Below are 18,668 nucleotides of genomic sequence, written 5' to 3' on the forward strand. Positions count from 1 at the left end.
AATGCTGGGGGGGACATATGTAGAGTTAGGAACCAAATCAGAGCTGTCTGTGTGCAAGGCAAGTGCCTTACCCTCTGTGCTATGCTCTCCCTGGCCTCTCATGGCTTTGGTCCAGGCTCCCCTCATCATTGCCCCCCGGTGCACCCTCCTGCCCTATCTTGCTCCCTGCCCACTCAGTTCCCGCAGGGCCCGCCAGGATGGTTCTTAGAAACGACTGTCCAACCCACAGCTCCCTGGCCCCCTCATTGGCATGACTCCCAGGGTCAAGCATTGCCTCCTCCATGCCACAGGCTAAGCACGGTCTCCCAAGCGTGAGCCAGACTTACCACAATTCCTTAGATAGACCTTCCCTGGTGAAAACCTGCCTTCTGGCCCCGCCAGTCCTCAGCCCTCTCTGCCGGGCCGACCTTCACCCACCCTAATGGCAAAAGCAGAGCATGTCCCCATTCATAAATGAAGATGTGGCGCCAACGTCGCCTCCCAGGTAAGGTATTCTTCCGCCTGCCCTCCCTCCCTGTGGCAGTGTCCCTGTCTCTGTTATTGCATGAACTTTCACCACTTCTCCCAACCAGACCCATGCTCCTGCAGGCCAAGAATCGTGCCCATTTCTTTGTCGGTCCCCAGATTCCAGCTCAGAGTCTATCCTGGAGGTGGGTGATACATGAGTCTGTGCAAGTGCTGGAAGCCAGTACCAGAGGGAGCATGCACGGGTGCAGCCTGATTCCCAGCAACAGGCGCGTCATTGGGTAAAGCCCTGCAGGGCCCCAGCATCTCAGTGGACGACCCGAGTCATCTCCGCCCCAAGCAGTGATGCACCCTCACACCAAGCAGTCGGTTAGGCTGGCTAAGAATCACCAGCGGGACCCCAGGGACTCCTGAGCATGCCTTGTGAGCACCTACACCCACCTCCCGCCCCGTCCAAACACACAGCAGAAACACCATCTGCACTCCTATGTTCATTGCAGCACTGTTCACAATAGCCAGAATCTGGAAAGAACCCGAGTGCCCGAGAACAGATGACTGGATAAAGACACCATGTACATCTACACAATGGAAGACTACGCAGTGGTTAGGAAAAGTGAAGTCATGAAATTTTCTTATAAATGGATGTACATGGAGTATGGAGTATCATGCTGAGCTAAATGAGTCCGAAGGAGAGGGACAGACATAGAATGACTGCCTTAACTTGTGGTATATAAAAATACATAGTAGAAGACTAATATCCAAGACCAGGGAAAACAAAAACTGAATGTTTTTTCTTTTTGGGCCACCTGGTGATGCTCAGGGGTTACTCCTGGCTCTGCACTCAGGAATTACTCCTGGCACTGGAGGTGCACAGGGGACCATATGGGATGCTGGGAATCAAACCCGGGTCAGCCTCGTGCAAGGCAAATGCCCTACCCGAAAAAAAAAGAAAAGAACTGAATGTTAAAAGTAGGTTAAGGGATAGGCACAATATGCACGACAACCTTTCAGTATCTGTATTGCAAGCCACAATGCCCAAAAGGAGAAAGGAAAGAGGGAGGGAGGGAGGGAGAGAGAGAGAGAGAGAGAGAGAGAGAGAGAGAGAGAAAGAGAGAGAGAGGTGCCTACCATAGAGGTGGGGTGGGTGGGGGGTGATGGGAGGGAAACTGGGACACTAGTGCTGGGAAATGTACACTGGTGGAGAGATGGGTACTGGAACCCTGTATAAGTGAAATCTAATGAACAGCTTTGTAAGGGTCTATCTCACAGTGATTCTATTTAAAAAGAAAATTTTTAAAGGGGTTTGTGCAAAGCCATAGTATATTCCACCTGAGTGACAGAGAGCAGGTTGGGAAGAAGGTGCCCTCTTTTCTGGAATGCCATGAGTGGGCTGGTCTATTCCCAGCTGGCCCTGCTGATGTCCCACATCAAGGACCAACTCTGAGAGCCTGCAGGAGAGGTTAGAAAGCTTCTAGGAACTCCTGCCTGCCAGCCCCACTCTGCCTGAATTCGGAGCCCAAGCCCAACCCCAGGAAGCCTGGATCCCTTGTTTTCACCGCGCCTCTGCATGTGAACTCCTGAGAGCTGATGTGTGCGAAGGCAGACGCCTTCCCCAGACGTGCCTCTTTCAGACAGGATCCTCGCCTCCTGTTAGCTGTGTATTCATGTAGCAAATGTGAACCCTGCACAGCCTAGGGGTGGGGGACCAGCTCAGTGGCTACAGTGCCTCCCTAGCCTATGGTCATGAGTTTAATCCCCTGTGCTACCACATGAACCACACATGATCCCAGCAGCTGAGATCCTCTGCACCAAAAACTTCTGGGTCATTCCACAGCCAGGTTGTGGAATGACTTCTGACTTCTTGGAACGGTACAGGAGAGAAGGCAGAGCAGATTCCATCACTCCCAAGACTTACCTTTTCAAGAGGTGAGAGAGATGATGAAGAGACAAAAAATGAACACACAAACAAACAATAAAATACCTAACAACGATTGACACCAGGGGTTGAGGATTAGAGGTGGCACGAAAGATGATGGCTAGGGAGCCTTCTTGACACCGGGAAGCAAATAGAGGATGACAGCTACATGGACAGGTGGGTCTAGTCATGAGAATACTTGGGGTGGGGGCTACTTCTTTGGGACCTGGAGCCCATAGTTCCAGGATGAAGGAGCAACTGACACAGAGGGCCTGAGTGGTCCAAGTTTGGCCCGTTTGGGGGGACAGTGAGCAGAACAAATGTACTGAGGGGATGGAGAGAGGTGGGTGAAAAGGCGAAAAGGCCACCAAGAGCAGCTATGGACCAGGTCAGGCAGAGGTACAGTCTCTAAATCACAGCGTCCAACCGCCAGCAATGTCCATGGGTTGAAAGAGCCAGTAACCAGCCAGGAAGGATTTCAGCCCAGGAAAATGGGGGACTAGCCAGTTCGACTAGCCAGTTCTTCACTTTGGAAGGGATTCTCACTCTCTTCTCCCCTCTCTGGCCCCGCACCCGACTTCCAAACCTCTTCTCCATTTACCTTCACCTCGTCTGCCTCCCACCTACAAGTCCTGCCTCTCCGTAACACAGTTACCAAAGGCTGTTAAAGCCTTTCCGCTTGCATCCACCCCGAACTCGGTCAAGTTAACAGGCACTTCAAATGAAAAACAGGTTGAGGAAAGAAGTTATTTTTTAAACTTCTCCCAAATCTAATTGCACCCAAAGGAGAGAGGCTGGAATTTTTTGTTTGTTTGCTTTTCTAGGAAATACAAAAACCTCTTCCCTAAGGGCACACTGGTATTAAAAACATTTATAAACCTCTTAGTTCTTCTTTTCTGCCAAACATCCCTTCTGCTCATGATTGCTAGGCAAGGTATCACCCCGAATCCCCCTGGACGGGGGAGGGGGGGTACAGGGCGTGTGTGTGAAGAATGACACATCCAGTATCTTGCTCCCCACCCAGGCCCTCCCATGCTCCATCCGAACCCCCCTGGGCTGGGATGCAGCCAGTTCAGCCAGTTGTGTCTAAAACTCAGTGATCTCGAACTGGGTGTTCAGAATGTCCACCTTTGTCACCTCAGTATATGGAACCACTGAGAGGGGGTCATTGCTTAAGATGCTGGCCCCCAGGGAGGCACCCCTGTGTGGGTCCTTCCGCCCGCATGGGGCTTGGAGCTGGAGTTGTTTGGTGTTCCTTGCCTTGAGGACACTCGGGGCAGATGCCGGGGGCCAGTGTCCTTCCTCAGCGAGGCACAGAGGCTCAAGGCAGGTTTCCAGTACCTACCAAGCACACACCAGTTCCCTAGTCTGATTTGGCTGTGGGAGCTTCCAATTTGATTACAGAGAACCCCTTGGGGGCTCCTACCTACTCAGAAGGAAAAAAGTCACGATGCACTCTAGATTCCTCCTCTGCCTGTCCAGCCTCCCCATGTGTCTGTCTGCCCTTTGGGACTCTTAGCCCAACACACCTATTTCCAAGTCTCGGGGGCTACATGTCTCTTGGATTTACTTATCATCAGGTGACTAAAGCCAGAGGTAAGTAACTGCCAAAGACGAGGGAGGGCGAAGGCAAAAGGAGATTTTTCTGATAGAAGGTTGGACCAATCCATGACTGTGTAATTCTAAGAAAAGGGTCAAGCCTTGTTCTATCTAACCCATCCCCTTTCTCCCCCTACTCCCTTCAGCATCGGAAGTCTGGAGCCCTCATTCCCTGCGGCACCTGAGACCCTAGCACATTCTCACCTCCCACCTCCAGTGGGCGCTGCTGAGTTAATGGCCTGCACCATGTCTGTGGTGAGGGCATCCAGGAGGCTGGTGATAAACTCCATCTTCTTCCCTTCTGGACAACCTGAGAGATAAGGTGAGACGTGAAGGCAGACATGAGGAAATAAGCCATCGAGTAAATAGCTCCTTCAATACTAGCAACCATTTCCCAAGCTGCTCCTCGCGCCCTGGGGCTTTACTTACCACTCATAAATCTACAATTTCCTCCAGAGTTCCCTGCAGTCCACAACACGTCAGAGCAAATGGATAACAATGATTTTCATTCTAATTTCCACGCATTTTTGCCGAGGATCAACTCGAGCACTGCGTTAAATGCTAGGGGTGGAATTCTGAGTTGTGCACAGGGGCTCACGGCATATGGGGGGCTTCCAGCCAATGGACAGTCAGTCACAGCAGGGTGTAGAAAACGCTTCTCCAGAGGTAAGGACCAGGTGCCAAAGGACATGTGGAACCCCCAGGGGGGAAAGTAACTTACCATTTAACCGGACTCAAGAAGACTCAACTACTATTTATCCAAGAGCCCATTTTTCACCCTCTTGTCATCCAGCCTAGCGAACTACCAAATCTCCTTGATAAATACTCTCCAGCCTCTTGTTTCTCGTCTCCTCCAGTGCACAATCCAGAGAAACTCCAAACCTGGACAAATGTCCTCACGGACAGATTCTCCAAGTCCTTGCCCTGTGACTGAGTGCTGTGGATACAGACACCAACAGGCCCCTGGAGGGATGGTGTCCCCGGGGGTCCCTCAGTCCCCCCTGAGCCCACAGTGCTACCCACAATCCTCCTCTCCGCGATGATTTCATTGCCTTCTCTCCTGGTAAAACGCCAACCACAGGCAGCGCATGCTTGGTTTTCACGGCACCTGTCTCCCTGCTACTCAGAAGTCTGGGTGCTTCTGACCACTAGGTGGTGTAATGCCCAGCACCTGGCACATGGCAGCATCTTAACTCACTTTGCTGGGATGAAAGCTAAGAGGGTCCCAGGGTGGCAGGACTCCATTCTGCCAACCTCACCTGGACCAGAACCCTTGGTTTTCAGGACCCACTGACTCAGCATCTCACTTAGGAGTTCTGATAGAGTGGGGACGAGAGGGGGTGCAGGGGTGGATAGCAGGGGGCTGGTCCAGACCCAAACCATGTACCTCCACCTCCGCCCTGAAGCCCTGATCTGATCTGATTTGGTGCTGAGTAAAGACTAGTTAATGTTCCAAGCCACCAATATTTACACATCTGATTGTAATTTACTGGCAGAGAACATTATAAATAGCAGATACGCTGTACAAGTGTCATGTCGAGGTCCTGGGTGACCAGCCAGTATGTTCTGTGTTGTACATATCTCAGCGACTGTCTGTGCCAACAGGGATCACTCATCAGTGCAGGTGACAGCTGCCAGCACACCTTGCAAGACAGCCCTCCCTGGGAACCATCTTCTCTCGGAGGCTCTGGAAAGAGGACATGCTGCCCCCAGAATAGGGCCCCCAACCACCGGGCTAGAGAAAAAAGAGCAGAATTGCAGGGATAGGATCTGAATTTCGTGCCTACATTGGGTGTATTCGGGAAGGGGGGAGTGGTAGTGCTCAGGGGACTTGGGGGTCATTCACAGCTACTCAACCAAGCAATGGGGACAGTCACTAGGGACCAGCAATGTAGCTCTGGGACCATCAGGGCCACTCCTGGTCATGTTGGGAGAATTACATGGTCCCAGGGATCAAATCAGGGGCTTCATGCATGCCAGGCATGTACTCCAGCTCTCTGAGGCCACTTCCAACCCAGCCTACACTTTAAAGACAGGAAACCAAGGAGAAGCCTGGGGCTCAGAGACAAAGTTGGGCTGCCTGCAGCCCTCGGGGTTCCTGGTCCAACCATCTTGCGGTGCCCCAGCCCAGCAACCCCCTCAAAGCCCCCTGCAGGTTATGGATGGAGAAAGAGACCAGGAGGGAAAGTGCTGGAACAGCCCCCAACCCTGCAGGAGGGAGCAGAACTGCGGGAGAAGGTATCACTTGTGAGGGTGGGGGTGGCAGTGTCACCCACCTGGCAGCTCCCTGTCCTTGAAGGGGTCGTCCACCTCTGTACTCTTGGCCCTGGCGTCGCTCTCACAACTAGGCATCACGTAGCTGAGAAGAGAGGTGCAAGATGGGAAGGGGGACAGGAGGGGCCCCGAGCCTCCTGGAGCTGCCCCCTGCAGCAAGCAGGTCTGGCACTGGCCCGGCCTGGCACCAATGTCCCACTGACATGTGCTCAGCCAACGTCACTTTATTTTTTTTTCATTTTTGCTTTTGCTTGGGGAGCCACACCCAGCGATGCTCAGGGCTTACACATGGCTCTGTGTTCAGGAATCACTTTTTAAAAAAAAATTTCAATAGGAGTCACTTCTGTGGGTGCTTGTGGAACCGTATGGGATGCCGGGGAATCAAACCTAGATTGGCCACATGCAAGGCAAGAGCACTACCTGCTGAGCTATGTTTCTGCCCCCGCCCACCACCACCAGGCATTTGTGTTTTGCCACATCCCTCAAATCAAAAGAGCAGAACGAGGTCAGCGAAAATTGGTTCCAGGATGTTTGGGAGTCACGGAAATGTAGAGCAGGGCAGCGGCTGTCTTACAGGGAGAGCTGGGGTGCAGCGTGGCCACCTCCTTTCCCAGAGTCGCCCAACTGGGACCATTGGCCAGGACGCAGGGGCTTTATTGAATGAACAGGGTCTGCTGTCCTGCTCGGTCCTCACTCACACTGCCCCAGGCAGAGCGGCCAGGAGATAGGCGGGGTCAGTCTCACTGCAAAGTGTTCTGCTTGTCTCGGGGTCAAGATTGCAGGGGGAGGTGGGAATCTTACCGTGTGGAGGTCCCGGGCAGTGGGCGCCCAGTGTCCACCAGCACACACCAACAGTAGCCGGTGGACTGGTGGCACTGGACTGGCTTATACAGCCCCCCAGGGGCGCACTCGGGAATCACGATACCCTCGCGAGGGTTCTGCCGGGCCTCTTCCAGGGCACTCTGCCGCTCCTGGTCACACGAGTAGACTTTCTCTGCAAGAGAGATGGCCCTGGTGAGCATCCTCGTCATGCCTCCTGTGGGGGCGGGGGGTGCCCAGCCTGGCCCCCCGGAACTGAGGGTTTATTTGGTGCCTCCAAACAGCACCCTCCGCTGCCCACTGGGGCACACCAGCTCTCAGAATCCAGAAGGTTCTATGGCAGGCAACTTAGTGGGTCTGGGGCCCAGGTTTGTGGGTGTTCGCAACCGTTTTTTTCCTAGCAGGCCCTGCTGATCACTGTCTGCAGGCCTCGGTGCACAGGCCTGAGTGTCCCACGAGCTGCCAAGCTGACGCAGGAATGCGTGGGTGAGTGACCACTCTCCCAAGTCCAGACACAGCAGGACAGAGCCCCTGGCTGCCAGCCACCGGGAGCAAAGCTCACAGCCGAGAGAGGAGCTGAAACAAGGCATAACCTGCTCTTTCCCGCCTACCCCCAGGCCCGCAGGTCCAGTCCGCAGCTGGCAGCCAGCAGGAGAGAAAACTGGCAAGGCAGGAAGGTGTCTGCACCCAGTGGCCTCTGGAAATATGTGCATCTGTCTAAACAGCCAGAACTGCTTTCCCCAAAGCCAGGCTCGAGCTGAGGTATTCTGGGGTGTCTTTTGCCAGCCTCAGCTCAGGGGGTCCCAGACCCACCAGTAGGAGGCTGAAAAGTTGCATGAAAATTCTACCCTGCCAAGCTCTCAGCCTGCCTGGTTTTCCTTTATTGCATTATTGTGCTACGGTTGGTTTTGTTTTGTTTCCGGTTTTGTTGTTGTTGGGAGGGGGGTACTCAGGGCTTACCTCTCTGGCTCTGCACTCAGGGATCATCCCTGGTGGGACTCGGGGGACAATACAGGATGCCAGGGATTGAACCTGGCCTGAACCATATCACTCCAGGCCTGCTTTGTTTTGTCTTAAAATTACTAAAAAATAAATAACATTGGATTTCTTATAAGGAAAAAATGGAAAACTATGTAATCGCACTAAAGTTAAACACTCTTTTCCTATGACACTTATTCTATAATGTTGTTTACCTTATGGAAAGGCCACACCTGGTCGGGCTCAGGGCGTACTCCTGGCTCTGTGTTCAGGGATCTCTCAGGGCAGAGATGAGGGGACTATATAGGGTGCTGGGGGTCAATCCAGGGTTGGTGTGTGCAAGACAAGTGTCTCACCCAGATCCCTACCCCACACCACCTCTCTGGCTGCAAGACACTTTCTTATGCACAGACACACATGCAAATCCATCGTCACACCTACCTTTCCAAAAAAAAAGTAAATGGATCAGATTATACTTTTTAAAAAAATCTACTTAAATATCTAAGTATCTATTTACTTTGATAATCTTTCCCCCCCCCCCCATGCACATTACCCTACAATTTTCCTCTTGAAGTGGATGACAGGAATAAAGTCTTGGACAGCCCATAAATTTCCTCAAAAACCCACCAAGTGTTCTGTTACTGAACATTCATTTTTGCTTTGCTTAGTTTGGGTGTGAGGTGGGGGGGCAGCTACACCTGCTGTGCTCAGTATTACATGTGAATACAGCCCCCTGGCTGTATTCAGGGGGATCACAGAGGGTGCTTCGGATTAAACCCAGGTCAGCCACATGCTAAGGGAAGCAATTTTACCCACTATAATATCTCTCCATACCCCCTAAAATCTCATTCTTGAAGACAGTGCTTTGGTGGAAGCACGAATTAAGAGAGTCTTGGTGTCCTTGAATAACTGCACAAATGATAAAAATAATAAACTCAACGCTACTTTAGAAGAGCCAACCCCCTGGAAATAATGGCTGTCGGTGACACCTGTATGGTATAGCTGTTTCCACCAACTATAGGTGCACACAGAGAAAGGCAACAGGTCAGTGCTGCTGAGAAGTCAGATGGCTGGAAGTGATTTTCAGTCTGTGTCTTAGGGAAAAGGCTCAAAAGTAATTGCCTAGGTACCTTCATTGTATAGTAACAGAAATACTCCGGAGAGGCATAGAAATCACTGAGTATCAAGAGGCAGGCAATTTAACACGTTAATTATAATATAATTTTGAATTTAGAATATGCAAAACTCATTACTATGGCTTTATCACTCAGACATAGCAAAGTTAAGCAAAATCTCTTTAGTCAGAGGAATGATCACTGAAAGCAATTTTTAGAGACCCTGGATCAGGAATTCTGACCTGATGATAACCACCACCATGAGTACCTGTAAAGGGGGTGGATGGGGTCAGCACAACCTCTGCATCCATGATGGGCAGAGGGCAGCCTGGGGAAATGGGTCTTAGAGACTTGATCTTGGACATGTGCCCATGTCTGGGATGGAGCCTCGCACTTGCCAGGGGATTTCAGCAGGGTTTGTCGACTCTCCCCCGACCGCAGTGAAGTGGCCTTATTTTCCTACCTCATATTTCATGCCACGAAGGCGACAGGGGAGCACACACACAGGAAAACAGCGTTTTATGGGCACCACGCTCATGTAGCAACCTCCGACAGAGGTTCTAAATTAAGATCCTGCGAGTGGACATGCTGAAGCCATAAATCATCACACTGAAGGGAGACAGAAAAGGAGAAAAGGCGGGGAAGACGGTCCCCCCGCCACCCTGGGCCAGAGTCCACAACAGCTCTGCCTTCACAACCTCGGGGACATGAAACCTGCTGACACTGGGCACGGAGCCCGAGAGGAACCTGCAATGCGGGTGCCCTGGGGAGCGTTCTCCAAGTCCCCCAGGGTTTCCCTGAACTAGTTCCAGCCAGCCCCGAGAAGAAACCCATCCAGGTGATGGAGGTGATTTGGAAAAACAGGATAGGGGTCCAGCAAGCTAAGTGCAGGGTCTGTGACTTTTTTATTCATTTGCCTCTTTGTTGCTTTATGACTGCCTGCACAAGCCAAGCACCCCTTTAAGAGAAGGGCGGAAATGCAGCTGAGTGCAGAGAGTTTGTCTTCCGACAGAGAAAGGCAAATCTCCCACCAACCCCCGCAAAGCCATAGAGAAATCACTGAAATCAACAACAGTCAGAACAAATAAAGTGATGGAGTCAGACAATACATGAAGGGCTTTCCTTGTTGAATCTCTGTGTCCAAAGGAGGAAGGCACTATTTTTTTTTTGGGTCACACCCAGAGATGCTCAGGGGTTACTCCTGGATCTGCACTCAGGAAGTACTCCTGGTGGTGCTTGAGGGACCATAAGGGATGCCGGGGAATTGAACCCAGGTTGGCCAAATACAAGGCCAATGCCCTATGTGCTGTACTGTCACTCCAGCCCCAGAAAGGTCCATTTTGTCAATGAGCAAGCTAAGCTAAAGAGAGATTCATGAATTGTCCCAAGTTCTGTCAATGCACAGAGACTTCTGAAACCACACAGGTCTTGCTAACCTCAGTGAGGAAACACAGGAGAAAAGCCATCAGGCTGGCAGGGGTGACTCACTGCTAGTCACTTGAGCTCTCCGGGAAAAATAAAAAAAACAAAATGCGTTTCATGTTATAGCATCAAGTCCTCCCAGATGGCCCCTGTGTAGTCACTCCATAGCCGCTGTGTTCCAGACCAGGTAGGTCAAAACCCCCAGCTTGCCATCCGACATAGCACCATCTGTACACCACAGCGTACTGCCTGTCTTTTTTCTATTTCTCAGACCTGGACACCCCCGGGCCTACATGTGTCACCCAGCTGCCACTAACCACTCATCAGAGTAAGAGTAACAACCAGGCACGGAGTCAGGGCAGACCACAGGCCATTGTGGCACTGGGCACTCTGCATGTGCGGGCTCATTCCTGCCCATCACGAGCCTCTGAGGTAGTATTCAACCACCCTCCCTGGGAAGAAAGGGCCCCAAACCACAGACTGGCTGGGTGGATCCCCAGGGATGTCCACTCAGGATGAGGCACCGTTGCCCTCTGCCCACAGTCGGCTCTGCGGCTGTGCCCTTGTCTCCTGGACATCATCTTCCCCTGCCATTATCTACTCTGCCCCATCCCGCCACCTAGACTACCTCCACCATGGCATCGCACCCTAATGCTGGCATCTCGCCAGCCACTGGCAGCTCTGACGGGTTATCTAATCACTAGCTTTCTTATATTTGTTCTGGGAGCTTGTTACAAAACCATTCCCACCTCCCTGCATTCATGCTCTTGTGCAGACCACGCCATGCTGATTCTATACGCGTGTGCACACACACACACACACACACAGAGACAGGCAGGCAGGCAGAGAGCAGACAGACAGACAGACACACACACACATATAAAAAGATAAAATTATTTTAAGGAGATGGCTCACACAGAGTTGGGGGAGGAAGGACTGGTGAACCTGAAATTTGGAGCGTATACAGGCAGATGGGAAATTCAAGCAAGAGAGATAGCTCAGTCTCAAATCCAAAACCAACAGGTCAGGCGGGCGGGATGGTAATTTTGGCAGGGTTTCTGTGTTACAATCTTGAGGCAGAATTCCTTCTTCAGGGAAAAAAAATCTTAGTTTTGACTCGTTAGGCCTTCAGCTGATTTGATAGACCCACCCACCCACCAGCAGAAGGTCATCTGCTTTACCTCACGTCCTCTGAAGGCCACTGGTAATCCCGTGAGAAGGGGTTCTGCTGCGCCTAAACCCGTGTCTGATCAAACTGGGTACCAGAGCTTAGCCATGCTGACACAGACAACCAACCACCACAAGGTCCCTACGAAAAGTGAGAGCAAGGGGGAAAGCCCATTTACCAGGAAGCCGAGAAGTGTCTCGGGCTGTGGAGCGGGGTTCTGGGAGGCCCTGTACGGACTGGGGCGTCCTTCCTGGCACCCAGCAGTGCTCGCCTGTGGGCAGCCCTGACTCACAGCGGCCTGTCCCGGAGAGACAGACAGAGGGCTGAGAACATTGTATGAAGAGTGCAGGAGCCTGAGTCACTCCAGGCCCATAGGGAGCCGCGGGGACCCAGGTTCTCACACTGCCTTTGCAGTCCTGGTCCCATGAGAGGGCAAGGACACGCCGTAAGATGGCACAAGAAGGAAGAACTAGCCGTGAGTCTGCCGTCTGCCCTCGCTGCAGGCCCCTCAGAGAGTCTCCCTGCACTGAGTCCAGGTCGGGGAGCTGCCCCCGGGGGACCCCTGGGCCCCGGCTCCTGGACAGACTAGACTGGAAATGCTTGAGAGCCAACTCTGCTGTTGGTTCCTGCTCCTCACCAGCCCTGCCCTGACCGCCAGCTCTGGCTCCACAGGAGAGCCCGGCAGCTTGGTTTTAGGGTGCATACAAGGATTTAGCCCCGGGACCACCCCTACTGTTTGAATCTCTGCTGTGCCATGTTCAGGCACAGCACTGTTCTCTCAGCACCCACGTGCAACCTTGAGAGAACGCAGAACCGTGGCATGAGAGCCGGGAGCTGGAGGAGGGAGGCCTGTTCTTCGACTCAGCCTGGACAAAGCTACACTCGACCCTTGGATGATCACGCACTGGATTTTATTTGGGGGGTGGGGGAGGATTAGTAAGAAGGCTCTTTGCCTGGGAAATCAGAGCAGTTTATTTGTGTTTCCTTATAAAAGGAATTGTCCCAGCAGGCCAAGAATATTAAGGAGAACACTGGCATCATGTCGCCCGCAATGACCCTGAACCCCCTTCAAACAGCTCACACCCACCCAGCCGCTTATCAACAACGAATGAAATGCTGAATGATAACCCAAAATAACAAGCTGTGTGCTTAAATAAAACCTCTCCGAAATAACATGAAATTCCAGAGGCATAAGAAATTGTGTGGCTCCTGCTCTGGGGTTCTCTGGGTCTCTGTGCGTGCCTGTGTGTCTGTGTGTGGTGGTACATGGGTTTGTGTATATGTGAGTGAATGTATATGAGTATATAAGTTGATGTCTGTGTATGTGAGTGCATAAGTATGTGTACGCGTGTCCCCACGAGTACGTGTGTGAGCATGTATATGTGTGTGATAGTGTGTGTACATGTGTACATGGAAAGTGTGTAAGAGCACTGTATGAGTGTATGTATGAATGTATATGGGCATCTGTGTGTGTGAGCATGTGCTTGAGAGTATGAAAGTGCGTGCACGTGCGTGTGTGCCAATGTGCGTGTATGTGTGTGCGCACACGCACAAGTCCATGTCTGAGTACATGCTGTGGGAGAAGGACTGCAGAAACCTACAAAGGGTCAGGGAGGTGCTAACTTCCCAGGTGCAGAAGGGTAACCAGGAGAGGGATGCTGCTGGTGTCTTTGGGAGTGATTTATGACACCTCGCCAAGCAGGCCCTTTAGGTTTATTTAGCCAGATGCTTATCAACACCTACAGTTTCAGGCCAACTCTGAAGAGGTTATTTTTCTCATTTGTGCTCTGCACTTCCTCACAAAATGGGCCCAGAAACCCCAGAGAACCATTTTCCCAATACCCTGTGCAGGGATATTTCTGCCTTTTCACCATGAGTCATTCAGCAGGCACTCAGCTGGCCCTTGGTATCACCGGAGTCTCACAGTCACCCAGGGACTCTGAAAGAAGGAAACCCCTACCACCCCGGCTCAGGGCCTCCTCAGGAAAAGACTGCAAACAATGAGTCTAGGAAAGGAGGTTCAGGGGAGAGGGCCTGACAGGTGTATACTTACTTACACCCAAAATACAAAAAGAAAAACAATTAGTGGGGCCAGAGCAATAGTACAGTAAGTATCATGTTTGCCTTGCATGTGGCCAGCCCAGGTTCAATCCCTGTCATCCCATATGGTCCCCAGAGAACCACCAGGAGTAACCCCTGAACATCACCAGTGTAGCCCAGAAACAAAAATAATAAAATGAATAAATAAAAAGTGTTATTACACCACAAAGTTTAAAAAAAAAGAAAGGAAAAAACTGGAAATGACAAGTGTTGGTGACGATGTGGAAAAAATGGAACTCTGGTACTCTGTGGCTGGGAATATAAATTAGGACCCTATGGAAAACAGTATGGAGATTCCTTTAAAAAATTTTAAATTGTACATGATCTAGCATTACTACTCCTAGACCCAAGGATATGAAAATATTAATTTCAAAGGCTGCTTGAACTTTTGTGCTTATGGCAACTTATTTACAAGTCCAAAATAGAGTCTGCTGAAATACCTATTAACAAATGAGCAGATTAAGAGGCGATGGTCTAATACTCACTGAGACATAGCTCTGCCCTAAAAGAGAGAACCATGTCTTTTGGGACAAAATAGAAAACTTTGAGGGAATTAGGCTAAGCAAACTAAATAAGTGAAAGATAATTCCTGGATGGTTTATGTGGGAACTAATGAACTGGAAAACATGATGAAACTAACTTCTAGACTCAATGAGAACTCAGGGGGCACCAGAGGAAAAGGTGAGAGCTAGGTAGGAGGAATAAGACCCAACCTTGGCCAACTACATGCAAGGCCAGTGCCCAAGCGGGCCATAGGAAGAGCCCAGCAATCACCCCTGGGGCCCCTATACCTTAAATGCAGTAGAGCCTGGAGAGCTTGGAACCTAGTGGCTTGGGCACTGGGTTTGTGGTAGCTGCTATTATTCTGAGCTTCTCTAAGGGAGCAGTGGCTCCAGCAAACGTGACTGGGTCTCCTAGACCCAGGCCTGTTCGTTGCTATCTCCCCAATGGCTGGCAGGGTCTGGCCATGAATGGAGTGGTAGAAGCAGTATGACAGCAGGTCTAGTGGAGACACAGAGGCGAACTAAAGCAAATAATACAACTAAGGGTCTGTCTGATATCTGCGATCCCGACACTACCAATTCCACACGCCCTTCCTTCCCACTGGGGTGGGCCACCCCCCAGTGTCCTCCCTGGGGCCCACTGAGGCCCAGGACCAGCTCCTTCCTTAGGTGCTTATCTTCTAAGCTCTTTTATCACCAAACTCATGCCTCGACACAGAATAATCATTGATGGGCATGAGATCTCAACTACTTTGGTTTTCTTCATATCATTCAACATTAAGCAAGACTAGAAAGAAAGCTCAGAGTGCTGGAGTGTCTCCATGCACACACAGAGCCTGAGTATGATCCCGAGCACCACATCACCCCAACATCACTGCCAGGCGTGGCCCAGATAGCTCCCAAACACTGCTGGACCCAAGCAGCATCGCCTTAGCGTTGAAACATCTGGTCCAGCTGTCAGGGCATCACTGGGAATGACCCCAGGCTAACTGAACATTGCTTTGTAGCACCTCACCCACCCCCAAATAAATAAGTGAATAAATAAAATGAAGTGGTGATAGTAGATGGTCCCCAGGCCCTTTCCACTCCCACTGTTTCGTACCCCAATAGGAGGCATCACTGTCACTGTCACTGTCATCCCATTGCTCATCGATTTGTTTGAGCGGGCACCAGTAACGTCTCTCATTGAGAGACTTATTGTTACTGTTTTTGGCATATCCAATACACACGGGTAGCTTGCCAGGCTCTGCCGCGTGGGCTTGATACTCTCGGTAGCTTGCCGGGCTCTCCAAGAGGGGCGGAGGAATCAAACACAGGTCGGCCGCGTGAAAGGCGACCGCCCTACCGCTGTGCTATCGCTCCAGCCCATGATTGCTTGTTTATGGATGGCTCAGGGGCCAAGTTCACACCCAGTCTCCTTGGTCCAGGGGAAGACAACTGGGAAGGCCTGAGTCAGGGCAGGTGCTGAGACTCCCAGGATCTTCCTTGTACTTCAAGCCCCCTCCACAGTCAGGCCTGTAGATGCACCTGCCGTGGCTCAGAAGCCTCCCGGCAGAGCACTGAACTCTTGTGCTTATGGCAACTTATTTACAAGTCCAAAATAGAGTCTGCCAAAATACCTATCAACAAATTTGCACACCACACCTCAGCACAGCAACTGAGCTGTATCTGCAGTGGGTACAGATACTGGGCATGTTGCTAGGAAAAAAAGTCATAGGAGAGGAAGAAGCCACAGATGAATCTACCTGTTTGGACCCTAAACAGCCATGCCCGGTGTCCTTCCTCCCCCTATGCCCTCCTCCACAGATAGAAATTTACTTCTGAAGGCATGGAGGAGAACAAGACACACATTCCAGAGGCTATGGCTCCCGGACAGGACTGGCCCCAGAAAACTTGGAGAAATGAGTCCCAGACCATCACTGACTCACATCGACTGGGATTTGAGCAAAGACTTAGGTCTTCTGCCCGTCAAGGAACATGATAACCCTTCTGCCAAAAGACTCTCACATACTTAAAGTGTTTCTGCAATGGCAGGGTCTGAGAAGTGGCAATCATTGACTCTGGTTTTCTTGGTCACTTGGGTTGCCTCGACGAGCTGAGCTCTGGCATTGAAGGACAAAAGCCAGGCAAAGAGAAGGGAGAGGGCATAGCCAAGGGAGCAGAGAGAAGAGATGGGTTTTAAACAGTGAAAATCAACAATTAACTTTACTTCCAAACACTAATAATACTGTGTGTGCGTTTGCGTATGTGTTTGTGTATGTGTAAGATACATATACCCTGTCTACCTGCAAAGTCACTTTACAAAAAACACAGCAAACAGTTCAAAGCAGGTTTCATACCTATCTTTGAACAAACTGGGAGGAACCAATCACCAAACGGCGGCAGCCCCTTTGATTCCCATTGCAGCAGTAGGGGCCAAAAGGAAACTTGAAATACACGCTTCTGTGACCAAACAGCACTGTAGCACTGTTGCCCTTTGTTCATCGATTTGCTCAAGCAGGCACCAGTAATGTCTCCATTGTAAGACATGTTGTTACTGTTTTTGGCATATTGAATACACCACGCGTAGTTTGCCAGGCTTTGCAGGATACTCTCAGTAGCTTGCTGAGCTCTCCGAGAGGGACAGAGGAATCAAACTTGGGTCAGCCGCGTGCAAGGCAAACATCCTACCTGCTGTGCTATCACTTCAGCCTGACCAAGCAGCACAGAAATTTAACTGCAGAAACAAAACTTTAACTTGGTCAAGCAAAGTCCTAGATGCTGGATCCCATCCACCTGCCTGACCCCTCAATGTGCTAGGGGACAATGTGAAAGGAAGGAGCCAGGCAATGCACAAAGCTCATGCACAAAGCTCATGGGAAAACATTCAGGGTGAAAGCGGAGATAAGGCCAAGCTTTCTAGGTGTTGATGCAAAGGGAAAACTTGGAACACTCGAACATGGGTCTCAGTGAAGACCCCACGCCTGCCTCCTACCCTTCCTACTGGCCACGATAGACCAAGACACCTGCCCAAGACAGATGGGCAGACATCCAGAAGGCCAGTTATAGAACAAACACCCAGGGCTTATTTTTATATAGATATTTTAAATGCACACAAGTCCAGACCCGCCGGGCTGCTAACGTTAGTGGATTACTCATTCTTCCTTCCAATCACGTCATGTACGGGGCTCCAGGTGGCCGTGAGGTATTTGCGTACAACGGCTACCGCTGCTTTCTCTGAGAGCTGTTTATTTTTCCAGGCCTCAGGTCATTACATCAGCTGTGGTTTCTGGGCAGACCCAGAGTGCTGCTGTGGGGGTAGAGATCCAGGCAAGGGGTGCAGTTGCCTCAGTGACCCCCTCCCCTCCAAATGTCCATGGAAGCAGCTCTCTGGCAGGACCCTTCCTGGAAAGGAGGGGCCCAAAGCCAGTGGAGAGGATCAGGTCATGCAGGGAAGGTCGAGGTGCTGCCCAAAGGGTCCGATCCTTGGATGCTGTTAGGGTAACAAGGAGGGTTGGGCCTGGTTGTCAGGGCACCGTGCATCAGCGGTGCATCTCTGTATGTAGCCCTGAAGAGTCCTCTGTCTCTGGGGCCAGAGTCACCATGGGAACAAGGGTCCAGGAAGAAGGAAGTCCTTATGCTACAGGGCCAGGTTCCAGAAGCCTGAAGTCAGACCAGAAAATAAGTGACACAGCTAAGATGCCAAAAGGAAAGAGAAAGGCAAGGAAGGAGGCTGGGGAAACCCTCGACACTGCAGGAGAGACCCCCGCCGGACAATGGGGAAGGGTCCCGTGTCCCTGCAACGCTCTGGCTGCACAGACAGCACAGCCAAGTTCCGCCAGCACATTCCTGAGAGAGCGTTTTCCCAGAGCAGAAAGCACAGAATTTCATCATGTGGGGAGGGGGGGAGAGGTGGGGAGCAAGTTATAAATCACAGCTGTTGGGTGCTGTGGGGGAGGGACTGGCCTGGAGAGCAATGCTCGGAGCCTTAGGGGCCCTCCCAGTGAGAGTCAGAATGGGCCAGGAGGTTCAGGCCAGAGCTGAGGCCTGGTGATGCTGGAAGTCTCCAATGAATACCCTGTGATTTTGGGGGTTCTGCAGGGCCAAGATTCTAACTCAGATTCACATGTGCCCCCAAAGCTAGCCAGCTCCCATGCCCTTACAGCTGTGGTATTGTCTTTATGTGTCACATCTGCATATAGAAAATTAGAAGCAATGAGGATGAAAATTTGAGAGGAATCATGTTTTTTTTTCCCATTTCTTTCATCATTGTACTACTCTATATAATAAAGGTTTTTGTTTCCTTTTGAGTTTTTGGACCACTCACAGCT

General features: G+C 51.1%; 1 protein-coding gene across 3 annotated transcripts in view; it reads right to left on the reverse strand.

The window, feature by feature from the left end:
• The window catches only part of SMOC1 (SPARC related modular calcium binding 1), a 148,790-nt gene that overhangs the window by 11,152 nt on the left and 118,970 nt on the right, over positions 1-18,668 (reverse strand). For all 3 annotated transcript variants that reach the window (XM_055133878.1, XM_055133877.1, XM_055133876.1), the window contains exons 8-10: positions 7,055-7,247; positions 6,256-6,338; positions 4,184-4,289 (exon numbers count right to left, since the gene is read on the reverse strand). In XM_055133878.1, the coding sequence (XP_054989853.1) occupies positions 4,184-4,289; positions 6,256-6,338; positions 7,055-7,247 (382 nt within the window). The remainder of the gene's footprint in view (positions 1-4,183; positions 4,290-6,255; positions 6,339-7,054; positions 7,248-18,668) is intronic.

The sequence above is a fragment of the Sorex araneus genome, chromosome 3 (genome assembly GCF_027595985.1).
Source record: "Sorex araneus isolate mSorAra2 chromosome 3, mSorAra2.pri, whole genome shotgun sequence".
NCBI classification, from domain to species: Eukaryota; Metazoa; Chordata; class Mammalia; order Eulipotyphla; family Soricidae; genus Sorex; species Sorex araneus.